The 11,670-nt window shown below is 43.2% G+C and overlaps 1 protein-coding gene across 1 annotated transcript; it reads left to right on the forward strand.

Moving 5' to 3' along the window:
- Nucleotides 1-4,528: 4,528 nt before the first annotated feature.
- LOC145902612 (uncharacterized) lies at nucleotides 4,529-11,423 on the forward strand. Its single transcript, XM_082990651.1, has 19 exons — nucleotides 4,529-4,703; nucleotides 5,379-5,458; nucleotides 5,526-6,059; nucleotides 6,135-6,335; nucleotides 6,590-6,683; nucleotides 6,766-6,875; nucleotides 7,141-7,223; nucleotides 7,297-7,380; nucleotides 7,468-7,626; nucleotides 7,695-8,498; nucleotides 8,597-8,754; nucleotides 8,828-9,046; nucleotides 9,179-9,352; nucleotides 9,427-9,489; nucleotides 9,797-10,017; nucleotides 10,094-10,292; nucleotides 10,379-10,466; nucleotides 10,538-10,687; nucleotides 10,929-11,423. Exons 1-19 carry the CDS (start codon nucleotides 4,630-4,632, stop codon nucleotides 11,076-11,078), a joined length of 3,645 nt encoding a protein of 1,214 aa, XP_082846777.1. The 5' UTR covers nucleotides 4,529-4,629; the 3' UTR covers nucleotides 11,079-11,423.
- Nucleotides 11,424-11,670: the final 247 nt, after the last annotated feature.

Consider the following 11,670-nt stretch of genomic DNA (forward strand, 5'->3'; position numbering starts at 1 on the left):
CTGATCGACTTAACGCCGAGTGAAATTGGATTTCGGGCCCCCTACAAAATGTGCGGACGGAAATGTTGCGAAGCAAATTGACAATAACAAAGCGACCGAGCCTGCTTTATTGCATTAAGAGTAAAGGCAAAAAAACAGTGGCCGTCCTGCACCCAAAACCAAATCGAATTTTCGCTGTACCATCAGCGCTTCTCGACTGCAAATTAACGCTGCTTCAAATAAAATGCGCAGCAGTGTGATTCCAGTTATTCATCAAACCGTATGCGTGCGGGGGATTGAGTTGTAATGTTGTGTTTGTCTAAGACGTTTTCCGTGACCTCAGTTCTGCAAATGCCAACACAGCACATTGGTCAAGTCCCAACAACAACAATAATTAATTACTTTCGTTTTACTAGGTTTAAGCTTGCTCCTAATCGTAATTGGGAATGACTCTTCCCTCTTGGTCCCACGGCAGCTGGGGTTTATTCTATTTTGATGTCGCTGTTCGAGTAATTCGGCAAAGTCGAAATATTAGGTCAATTATCCTGCATTAGGGATAATTCTGTCTTTTCGTTGTCCGGCATTGATTGTCCTTTGTCTAATTGCACTTGTCACTTATCGAGGGTTTGACGATTCAGGGAATGATTTCTAAGTTATTTATGGAAAGTGTCGTCAAGGTAGTTCTCCCTTTACCGAGTATATACAGCTTAAACACTGTAATAGTGCTCTTGTTTAAATGACGTCGTTTTACTTTTCATCGTAAAGGTACACTAACATATGTTTTGTGATTTTATATTAGATGTAAGGGTAATATATATGTCATTCCTGATGAGGTAATTTTTCTGATGAAAAAGGAAAAGATATCTTTCATCCATTTCTTTTGCACCTGACATTTTTCTTACGCAAACTATCGCCTAAACTCCTGGTGAATTTCTAGAAATATTCTGTTGAGTATGCTGGAAGCAAACGAATAGTTCTCCAATTTCGTTTGAAAAAAATCAATACATTCGATGGTGAAAAGTGACTGCTATAGTTTAACTGTTGACGGCTGTGCGCTTCGTTACAGGTCTCGTTAACCAGATGCTTGCTGTTTACTTTAGCCAACAGTCAATAGCCGCGCAACCGGCACGCGATCAATAGTACGACTTTTACCTAAGGTGACACGTTCTTCTATTTCGACTTTAAATATAAAAAGACCAACCTTCCTGTGACACGAGTTTGTGGTCTTATCTTTTACGTCATTTTAAGCGGGATTCGTGTTTTTTTTTCGAGGCTCCTCCGCCGCTTGTTTGCGAGTGCCCATGTATTCTATACTCCCAAGATACCCTCCTTTGTCGCTCGGGCGAATATGTAACTCGACTTGGGTGACATATTGTGCATACATTGTGTCGAATAGCGAACGAGTTTTGTCCAGAAGGGGAAATTAAAATTGCGCCATGCACCAAGTTGGCCTTTTTTCATCAATTGCCAAAAGGCGTTCGCCCAATCTGCTCGCGCTTGTTTTAACGAGATGAACACGACAGGTGACAAACTGTCGATTTTGTCTGTTGTACCAGATGGGCGAAGTAATTTAAGCAACCTGGTAATAGTTTGGTTATTAGTTTTTATGTGCCAAATGAGGTTACACAGGTTTTGATGGTAAGTTGTCATTACGAAAACCCTTCTCCAATACAATTAGCATAACAAACGATATGTTACGCAACAGCTTCCGTTCTGGATGGTACGTTGCATTTTAGAGCAAAATATGCACTGAAAACCAAGGAAGTAGGTGTTTTGGGATTATATTTTATCGGTAATAAGCCGGTAGTCTGTAATTCTCCGAAGTGGTCAAACAGCATAAGGTTTCTAACCTTGCCGTGTGGCTTTAACCCGAATCCCTCTCATCCCCTAACAAACAAAGTTTAACATAGAGTTGTCGCCCGGGGTCGTTCGTCGAGTTGCATGTGGGAAAGTGCGACAGATGCCGTTGTTTCTGGCGCAAGCGAATTGTGGCGGTTCACAAGCAGATGCGCCCACTGACACTAGTCCTACTTGTTGGTTGGCCGCTTGTTTATCAAACCCGCCGAGTAGTTTGCAGCACTTTCCTTATCTCTTCCATGATCGATTTTCAGGCGCGCGATCGATTACGCGCCCGACGATAAAGCTCACAAAAACATCTGTTCCGCGCATCAAGTGATTGTGCCGTCATAATACTCGCGCATATATCATAAACGCCGAAACTCGTGGGAATAATGAATGGCGATCAGAGCGCGGGCGCGTGCCAACTTGGTGCGGACGCGGCGGTCCGTGACAAATCGACACAAGATTGGTCGTGCACTTATCCGAAGATGTATTGGGAGCTAAAACACGCAAAGCCTCTTATTATCGCGTTGACAGTCCAAAAATTGACAACAGTCATCGGAAAAAAAGTTCATTCATCATCTTTTGAATTTCTAGAAATAAAAAGTGTATATTTCTATATAATATGTAGATAATATGCGGTTATTTTTATTTTATTTTTTTGTTCGATGCCTTGCAAAACAATTTATTTCCAACGAAACGTTAGTCAGGAACAGTTTTGTCAGGTACACTTTCACATACCATATTCCTTTTTGAGAACTCAATCAACATTCACTATCAAAAGTGGATATTAAAATCACGACATCGGGTTTATTCTTTATTATATCAAAACTCGTTTGCTTTTCACAAAGGTAAATTGCACCCGTGTTCGCAAAGACTTACGTTGAGTTTTGATGACGCGAATTGATTTCAAAAACTTTGACGACCTTCTGCTACAGGGTTCTGGATGTCTCGAAAATGCGATGATTCCGCATTGTTATTTTTCTTTACAGTCAAAATAAAAAGTGGTCCACGAAGAATGACCTTGTTTCGCCGTTGTCTGTATTACGCGGCAGATGCTCGTGCACGTGCACTTCCTTTAGGTACTAGGGATTTATTCGGTGCTGGTTATTGTTGCGCAGCTGCAAAGGACAAGTGCAAAGGACTGTCTGCCAATCGGTCAGGCCTTTGGAAAACTAATGGACTGCACATGTGTTTCATAATTGGAAGAAATTATTTTTGCACCGCGTTGCATCGATTTCGGGGAAAGGTTTTGTGCCAAATTTTGTCGTGTTGTGCATTAAAAATAATGAATTATGTTACGTGTAGGTCTGCGGTTAGACCTATTGCAAAAGAAAAAATCAATATATAACCCAAACTGTTTCTGGCTAAAATATTGGAATATAGCCAACGAGTTGAGGTAGTCCAGTCGTCAACGGCGATTGACAAATTAAACGCAATCCATGCGTACAAGACATAACGCCTCATCGCTCAAGCACCTGCGCTCAATCGCTGCATGGTGTGTACTTGTAAGCTGGATTTAGGAAACGCAGAATTAAAGTCGGACAATTGCTTCCAGGTCGTGCCGCCCCTTGATATCAGGTGACCAATAGAAAGGCGGTCGATTGGTCGCCCAGCAACTTCGCCCAGTGCCATTTCGGTAATTGCAGCTTCCCGTGTCCGTCTTTCATCTTGCTCAAGCAGGTACAGGGACTTCGATGAATTTGCCGCGGATTAATTTCTCACCATTGTTTGGCGAAGACGCGTGCTTAATGCAGGCTCCAATTTAACAAAAGAGAAAACAAAAAACGGACGCCAATTGCAGTTCAGAAGCTAGCAACTGCATTGCCAGCAATACCTATAAAGGAAAAAAAGGAGAAAAATGTACGGGCCGGTTAACCTAACAGAACCTAAACTCATCCAGAAGACAATTTAGTTACCTAACTGTGGATGTAAAAATCAGGAGGCGAAACATTACGTACGATTTAACTTTACCAAGTAAATTCGAGCGCTTCTCTTTTTTTGCGGGGCGCTGTAAAAAAGGCACAGAATAGCAGACAGATGGCAGGCATAAGACGGAACTTGGAGGCAGAGCGAGGAGAAAGAAGCGAAGACGCGACAAGGTCGAAGCTCGCGTTGCAGGTGCCGAAAAGTGGCGAAGTACAGCTGTCGAAGTTATGTTTACGTCCCGCAAACTTCTGTTGCGCATTTTACTGGCAAAGGAAAGTTTTGTTTATTTGCGTGATCGCAGTCAAAATATTCGCGAGTGGTTGAGACTAAAGGTAAAAGGGTGCGTTTGAAATGAATCTGTGGAAATTGTGGAGGTTGCGTAAACGCGGCGATGTGCCTTAATTTCTCGTTATTTTTCGATTAGTTGATTGACGAGAAAACGTGCGACTTATCGGTGGACTGTGGGACACGTTCACTGTGCAAGGTTTGCAGAAACCATTGTTTATAATTGACAGTTCCTTGCCGTATCCGACGTCAGGCGTAACGCTTGTGCGAGTAATTCGGTTCCACTAGTGAAACCTGAAAATCGGAGTGACAAATGTTTTTGATAAGCTGCAGGAACACGAATTTGTTTAAATTGGTGCGTGTTTAAAATTACTTGTCAGTTGTACGTCGGCCAACAAACAGATCACACAAACCAGTGTGACGCGCCGCTGCAACGCCATTTTGTTTTGTTAGTATGTGGTAAATAAATTACTCACTAGTCTTTTTCGCAGGCATTTCGATCTTTCGTGTTAGGACAAGACTTAGTGCATTGTGCGTGTTTTTGAAGCAGCTGTCAAGAAACTAGGATCATCCGTCACATGCAGTTGTGTTGGAAACATGGACACAGCTATTGCACAAGCGATCGGTGGCTTGTCAAAGTTAAGCGACACCAATAAAAGCAACTCTTTCAGGTTGGTTTGTATTTTAAATTTCTGTTCACAGTTTCAGAATTCTCGCGACAGTTCGATTTTCGAAAATTGAGAATGTAAATTATACGCCTCGCGAAACACATTTTTTGACATTACAAGCCAAGAAAATTTTGAGTTGTGTGTTTGTTACATTTTGTTACTGTTTTTGAATTTTTTCGTTGTTATCTTAAGCTTAAAATTTGCCATTTCTTTGCGAATTTATATCACCATGCAACGTACGTTAAATACGTATTCAAAACTAATTTTTTACTTCAGCTTTTCAAAGGGGAAAACGTATATATTTTATGTAATAGTTTAAGTTTCTATGAACTGAGAACTGGCGGTCCACTTTTTGTCTATAACCGTTGCCCATCGGCCCATATTCACTTTCTCTTTGCTGTGAGTAACAATAGAACCCGCTGGGAACAACTGCACCCCAAACATAGTAACTGAAACCCTTTCCGTTGTTCGGGGAAAAGAAACAGGCGGAAGCCACGCAGTTTAACATGCAAAGATCACGCGGCGACATTTATTGTTGTTTGTTGTTTCTTTGTTTTTTTTTGTGCCAACGAGCGACGGTGGCGCATTATTTCCGCATCCTCAATTCGATAAATGCGCCACACGTAATTTTCAATTGTGTAATTTGAGTTGATTCAAAATATTTTTTTATTTTTGAAGTTACAATCCATCAGTTCTGCGCGACAGCAGGGAGTTTTCCGAGGACAAATCCGACAGCTGTCATTCGCCGCAATCGACAGGTTAGCACTGACACATGTTTGCGCGCAACCAATACGAGTTTCGCTTACTACTTAACCTCTACCACAGACAAATCGCACCCGTTTGACAGCAACCACGCTCTGACGCCATCAAGCGACAAAAGCATTGGGAGCACGACCCCGGATACGGATGCTGAACGTGAGTGTGACGAGACGCCGATGCCGGCAATGCAAAACCCAAACCTCTACGCAGCATGGAGTGCACTGGCCGCCAATCTCATTGGGAAAAGAATACCATTTCCATCACAATTAGGCATGCAAGTTGAGGCCACAGGGCACGATGAGATGAAAAACAGACCGTTTACACCAACAAGGGTAGAGGGGCAACCAGTTGGTAAGGCAGAACGCGAACAGCGTCTTCTCTCTGAGGAGAAAAACATGCAGTGTGAGGAATCTGCATACAACGAACGGATTGTCGCGAAGCCTGCAATCTTGGGATTTCCTGGCGAAAGCCCAATACCGGGCATGAAATCGTCTTTGGAACAACAGTTGACACCACCTTCACTGAATGTATCTTCCAGCACACCAACACAAAGCACTTTAAAATCTAACAGTGTGTCGCCTCGACCGTCACCCTTGAAAGGTATAGATTCAAAATATATTTATAAGTTGATAAAAAAACAGACTCTTATCTAAAAATGTGTTTGATATTACAAAGGGTATGGAGTGATGCAGGCGTTTAGCGGCGTCAATGGAAACGAACCAGAAGATCTTCCGCGCTACAATCCAGGAAATAATTACAGCAAGGACAGCAAGTGTCCAACACCCGGTTGCCGGGGTGAGGGCCACATCACCGGCTTGTATTCGCATCATCGCAGCTTCAGTGGTTGTCCGATGAAAGACCAAATGCCCAAAGATGGTACGTGGTTTTGGTGGACTACAAGTGATTAGCCTAATTTTTTTAATATTGTAATAATATTTCTGCCAGGCATATTATAATTTAAAATTTACTGATCTTCTGGCTTAAAATTAACTTACTGTATTCCTCCGACGTTTCGTCTGCCATCGGAAGAATACAGTACATTGTTTTTATGCTAGAAGATTAGTCTATTTTAATTTACATGTTTTAATACGGGCCATGTCGGTGATTAACAACTCAATACCTTTGTTTAGCCATTCAGGCACTGAACGAAGGATCGGTTAAGTGTCCAACACCTGGATGCGTCGGGAAGGGCCATGTCAATGGTAATCGCCAAACACACAGAAGGTATGAGTTTACCACAGTCGTCGCCACAGTAACATCTAGGCCATCTAAGGGAGCGCATCATTGATTAAACACTTTTTCTTAGTGTATCTGGTTGTCCGATCGCCGCACAAAACAAGCGAGTGCAGCAGCAGATGAGGAACGAAAACAAGGGTAATTCCAACAAGTCTGCCCTGCCAAAATTCGGGAAACACGGTGGGTTGCAAATATCTTCTCCGAATTGTTTGGTATCATAATTTACTAAAACTGTTATGTTTAGACTTTATTTTTTAATAGTTTGTCCTTCTGGCATATGAAAACGTAACTTAATGGCCCAGTACCCCGAGGAAGCCTAGCTGGATAGCAGGCGAAACGTCGGTGAATGCAAGTTACGTTTTAATGTGCCAGAAGAACAGACTATTAAAATATAATATGCCAGGCAGCAACAGCAACAGCAACATTATATTTGTTTTAATTTTAGATTATCCGTTAGCGGAGAAGGAAAATCTACATGGTTTTCCTATAAGCTTACCGTTGCCCTTCACAAAAACCGAAGCATCTTGGGTAAGTAACAATTCTTGGTTGCGTTTCATTGCGGTGGACACCATTACACTTTTGTCGTATACATCCTCCGCAGCAGGAATCCAAAGCCACCAAAGACAGTTTTAGTTCGAATAGAAAGGAAACCACAAGCGTCGTCGATAGCGGCGTGGTTTTAAATGTGAGTACCGAATTCTGCTTCCCGAAATGACAGCGGACAAGCTCGGCATTGTTAGAACTAACCATCGCGCGGTTTATTTTTCTCAAGGCGGCTCACCAGTTTTCCCATATCAACAACCAGTTCAGGCCCAACGCCCTGCACCCGTACTACGTAAAGGCACAACCAGGCCACCAACCTTTCACACAAGCAAACATCTTTGCTTCGGCGATGGAGGCCATGCGGATTCGACAAGAAATGATATCTCGCGTAAGTCTTGCTGTCCATTTTTGCATAAAAAAGGTTTTCAATATCTAATCAAAATTATTGATACACAGCTTCGGCGTCCGGTCCCGGTTGAAGCTGAACTCTCGCCGTCAATCGAGATTCCACGCAGAAGCAGAGAACTATCAGGTTCAATCTTAGATTCGAGGTCGCCTAAACGTCATCGCTCACTTTCTCCAAAGCCGGATGCAGCAGTGACGAAGACACCAGAAGTAGCGCACAGCATCGAATCGATCATGCGTCGATCACCAAAATCAAATGGCGAAATTTCAGTGCCTCCGAATAGTGGTGAAGAAGGAGGTGTAGCCAGCAATCGATTCAAACGCGCCAAACTCGAATCGGAAAATGAAGGGAGAGGAACTTGCGTTAGTCGCTTTACACAGGAAATTCTAAGCGGCATTCAGCAATCGGCCGGTTTACTACCTTGCTATCCTGCAATGTTCGACCCACGACGAATGATGCTGCCTGCTCCTTTGGCTTGCATGTCCGAGGCGTCGAATCGCATGCAGTTTCCAGGAAGAAGGGAACCCGTGAAACGTAATATGGACGAGATGGAAAGAGATGAAGAATGGAGAGATTCAGGGTACGATGAAAACTCTGAGCACGACTCAGACCAACTTCGTATCCGCGAGGATCGGCCAAAATCGCATGAGGAGAAGAGAGTCGCCGAAACGGACGACGGACCACCTTCTGGTGAAAATGGAGCACTGGACCTTACCGTGAAAATTTCGCCGCCAACCAGCACTCCACCCCCCGTAACTCGTTCGCCCATCAACTTTGATAGACTTACAACAATGCAAAACGAATCCGGAAAGTCGCCGATCGATTTAAAACTTGGAGATCTGTCAGCTAGCAAGGTAAATGCAGTAGTCTTTTTGAGACTCTTCTCTCTATGAAGTGGACTTAGTTAAAAAATGATGTTACTTGACTGACGTGTGAATATTGTTGTGTGCAGGAGCGTCATCTTAAATACCTACTGCAGTCCGGATTTCAGCCGATTTTTCAACGGTGTCCAACAGGCGAGATGTCCAAAACCAATTACCATGCTGGCATGGTTGAAAGAATGAGGCAAATTTCTCTTCCACAAGGTCACCTTTTCTCACCAATTCACAGGTTTGTGTCATTGCATATCCACGTCAATTTTAGTGAAATATGTGACAAGTAATTTCACAATGTTCCTTTTAAGGTCGCACGAAGGGCCATCAGTAAACGAGGCCAACTCAAAATCTCGCGTGACTGATATTCAGCACCCGCATCAGAGCCTGTCGCGGTCTCCGTTTCAGCAGCATAATTACGCGCGCTCCACGTCTCCCTATGACAACGAATTGGAGAGAAACAGCAAACTCTCACCATCCGCACTTCGCGAGCTCGTAAAGACAGGAGTTAATCCAAACATGTCGTTTCCGTAAGTTGGTTTTCTGCAACAAGGCGATTTCCGTCTGTTTCAGTAGTACCGCACTGTGTTTTTAATGCTCCTGCATGTAACTGCCGTGTCGACCGAAGTACAGTTCAGTGAAACGCACCTGCATTATTGTAGATTGGCGCCAGTGCGTCAGAAGATTCCTGGTAAAAAGAAAGAACTGCTCACGTGTCCATTCCCCGGATGTGACGGAAGTGGGCACTCTACAGGTAACTACACGTCACACCGAAGCCTTTCTGGCTGTCCACTTGCGCCGAGAGGTCTTGTCACCGCCTGTGCATCGGAAATGAAGTGGGTTTAAATAATTTTACAGCACCTCGGTTGTGCCAAACAGATAATTGAAATTTATTGTTTGCGCTTTTCAGATGCCCGACTGAGGGTTGCGACGGTTCAGGACACGTCACAGGAAATTACACCTCGCATAGAAGGTAAATGTTTTGTGCCACCGGAGCAATGCAAACGACGTTTGTGGTTATGGCTTACTGTTAAGTGTAAAAAAGCTAAACACACACATACCACACAGCTTTTTAAAACACGAACGAAACTATGCACGCAAAAAAATATTCTGTACACAAAGTTCGTGTATTTCGTTTGCCAATAAATAGTTGTTAATTTCGACACTACACTATTTGTGCTATTTATAATGTATTAATAGGAATGAAAACCCTTGCGTTTATACATAGTTCAACCAAAGCGCTGTATTAGTAAAACAATATCATCCATATTTGTGTACAGCTCGTCCGGTTGTCCCATGGCAAGAAAGAATCGCTCGTCGTTGCAAGGAGTCGCGAAGTCAGGGCATAAACCTGGCGCTGTCAACGAGCTGAAACCTGACACAATCGACGCCTGTCGATCAAAATCGGCCGCTGTTCCCCTCGATGTTGTTCTGTCACAACAGCGCACGGACGACAAACAAGCTAACAATGAGCACTTCCCCTGTGATGCGGAGCAAAAAGGTGCAGCATTCAATACGATAAGATGCTGACATTCTTGTGGAGCGTGCGCTAATCACGTTCTGTATTTGAATTTCAGCCTTCGCGCGAAAGTCCCCACCAGCCGACAGCTTCGACACCCCGAGTATGATCCATAAGCGCAAACCCTTCAGCATGGTGCGCAACCACTACTTCGCTTTGGATGACCTGGACTGCGGACGCGACCAAGCACAGATATCCGACCCTGACACACCAGTTGGAAAAAGAGAGGATGTATTTCACCAAAGTTCTTTTGGGTTGTAAGTAAACGGATGGAGTGCATGAGGGCGTCTGTCTTATTAATACGATTAGTTTGTTTTAAATTATCTTCTACGTTTATCATCAGATCACCCCAGTCTGTGGATACGGAACCAAACAACCAACTTGAAAACGAAAATCGTGACGACGAACAGCCGCTAGCTGTCGTAACGGAGGTAAAGTCATTTCTGACATCAAATCATTTCTAAACAAACAGGATTACAATGATATATTCTCTTTTGAATAGATTATAGAAAGCCCACCTCAAAACGAAGGCGAAGAAAATGAAGGCGAAAAAATAGAAAGCAAACAATTTGATTCCGATCAGGGCGAACCTCTCGAAAACGAACGCGAACTGCTGGGCTATTTGGCAGGAATTGCTCTTCCCCATTCCAGGGTAAGTGTTGTGTTGTATTTGGATCTTACACTGCACCATACTCCTTGTTTAAATCATGCTTGCCCCTCAAACAAGATTAAGAAGCATTTTCCAGGCAAATACTTTGCAAATAATTATAAAGACAAGTACTGTTACGCACATCCGCACAAATAATATGCAACGGCGTTCACGGGATCTAACGAGCTAAATTTAGATTACAGCACTGGAATTTTGCTGACCTTACGTTCTTCCACTTTTGCAGGAATTTCCCACCCGTGAAAATTTCCGATCTTACTTGCAACACCTGCGTAAGTGCTGTCAAAACCTAAGTAATCCCGAAAACCTGTCACTGCTTAACGTCGTCCGCGAAACCGTGCCGCCGAACTTCGATTTGAGCAAGTTTATATCCTGATCATCGTTCTTCAAGCTCTCGTCCGTGAAGTCTTCAAAGTTCTACCGTCCACCGCATTTGTACATTTCACGCTATTTTCCACGTTTTTGTTCACCTAAATGTTATTCGTGTATTATTGCTCCTATTTGTTTAGTTCAATCGCGAGCGCTTGCTCTCCCGCCGCCTGCCAATGCCCTTCACTTGCGACGACATCATTTTGTACTTCCCAGTCGTCGTGTGCTTCATTCTCGACGTAAACTGGTTCGCTTTGTAGTCTAGCATCATTTTTGCGCGGCTTTCACCGGTTTTAAGTACGAAAATCCGATCGTCCAGCTTACTTGTTGTTATATTGCTGTGCATCTCTCTTCCCGTGATGTTAATGTTTCGTAAAGCTCTGTTATGCTTAGTTTTTGTGTGCTTGTGACATAACGCTTCTACAAGAGATTAAATGTCAAATAAACGGAATCATGCTTTTGTGAGAAAAGGGGCCCAAATTTAAATAATCGACATTCGCGACATTATTAAGTCATAACCATTGATAAGATCAGCAACCCGTTGATAATGTATTTGGAGTACAACTTAACAGCATATTAATGTGAAAATGCAACCGCTT

This window comes from Ascidia mentula, chromosome 5 (genome assembly GCF_947561715.1).
Source record: "Ascidia mentula chromosome 5, kaAscMent1.1, whole genome shotgun sequence".
In the NCBI taxonomy this organism is placed as follows: domain Eukaryota; kingdom Metazoa; phylum Chordata; class Ascidiacea; order Phlebobranchia; family Ascidiidae; genus Ascidia; species Ascidia mentula.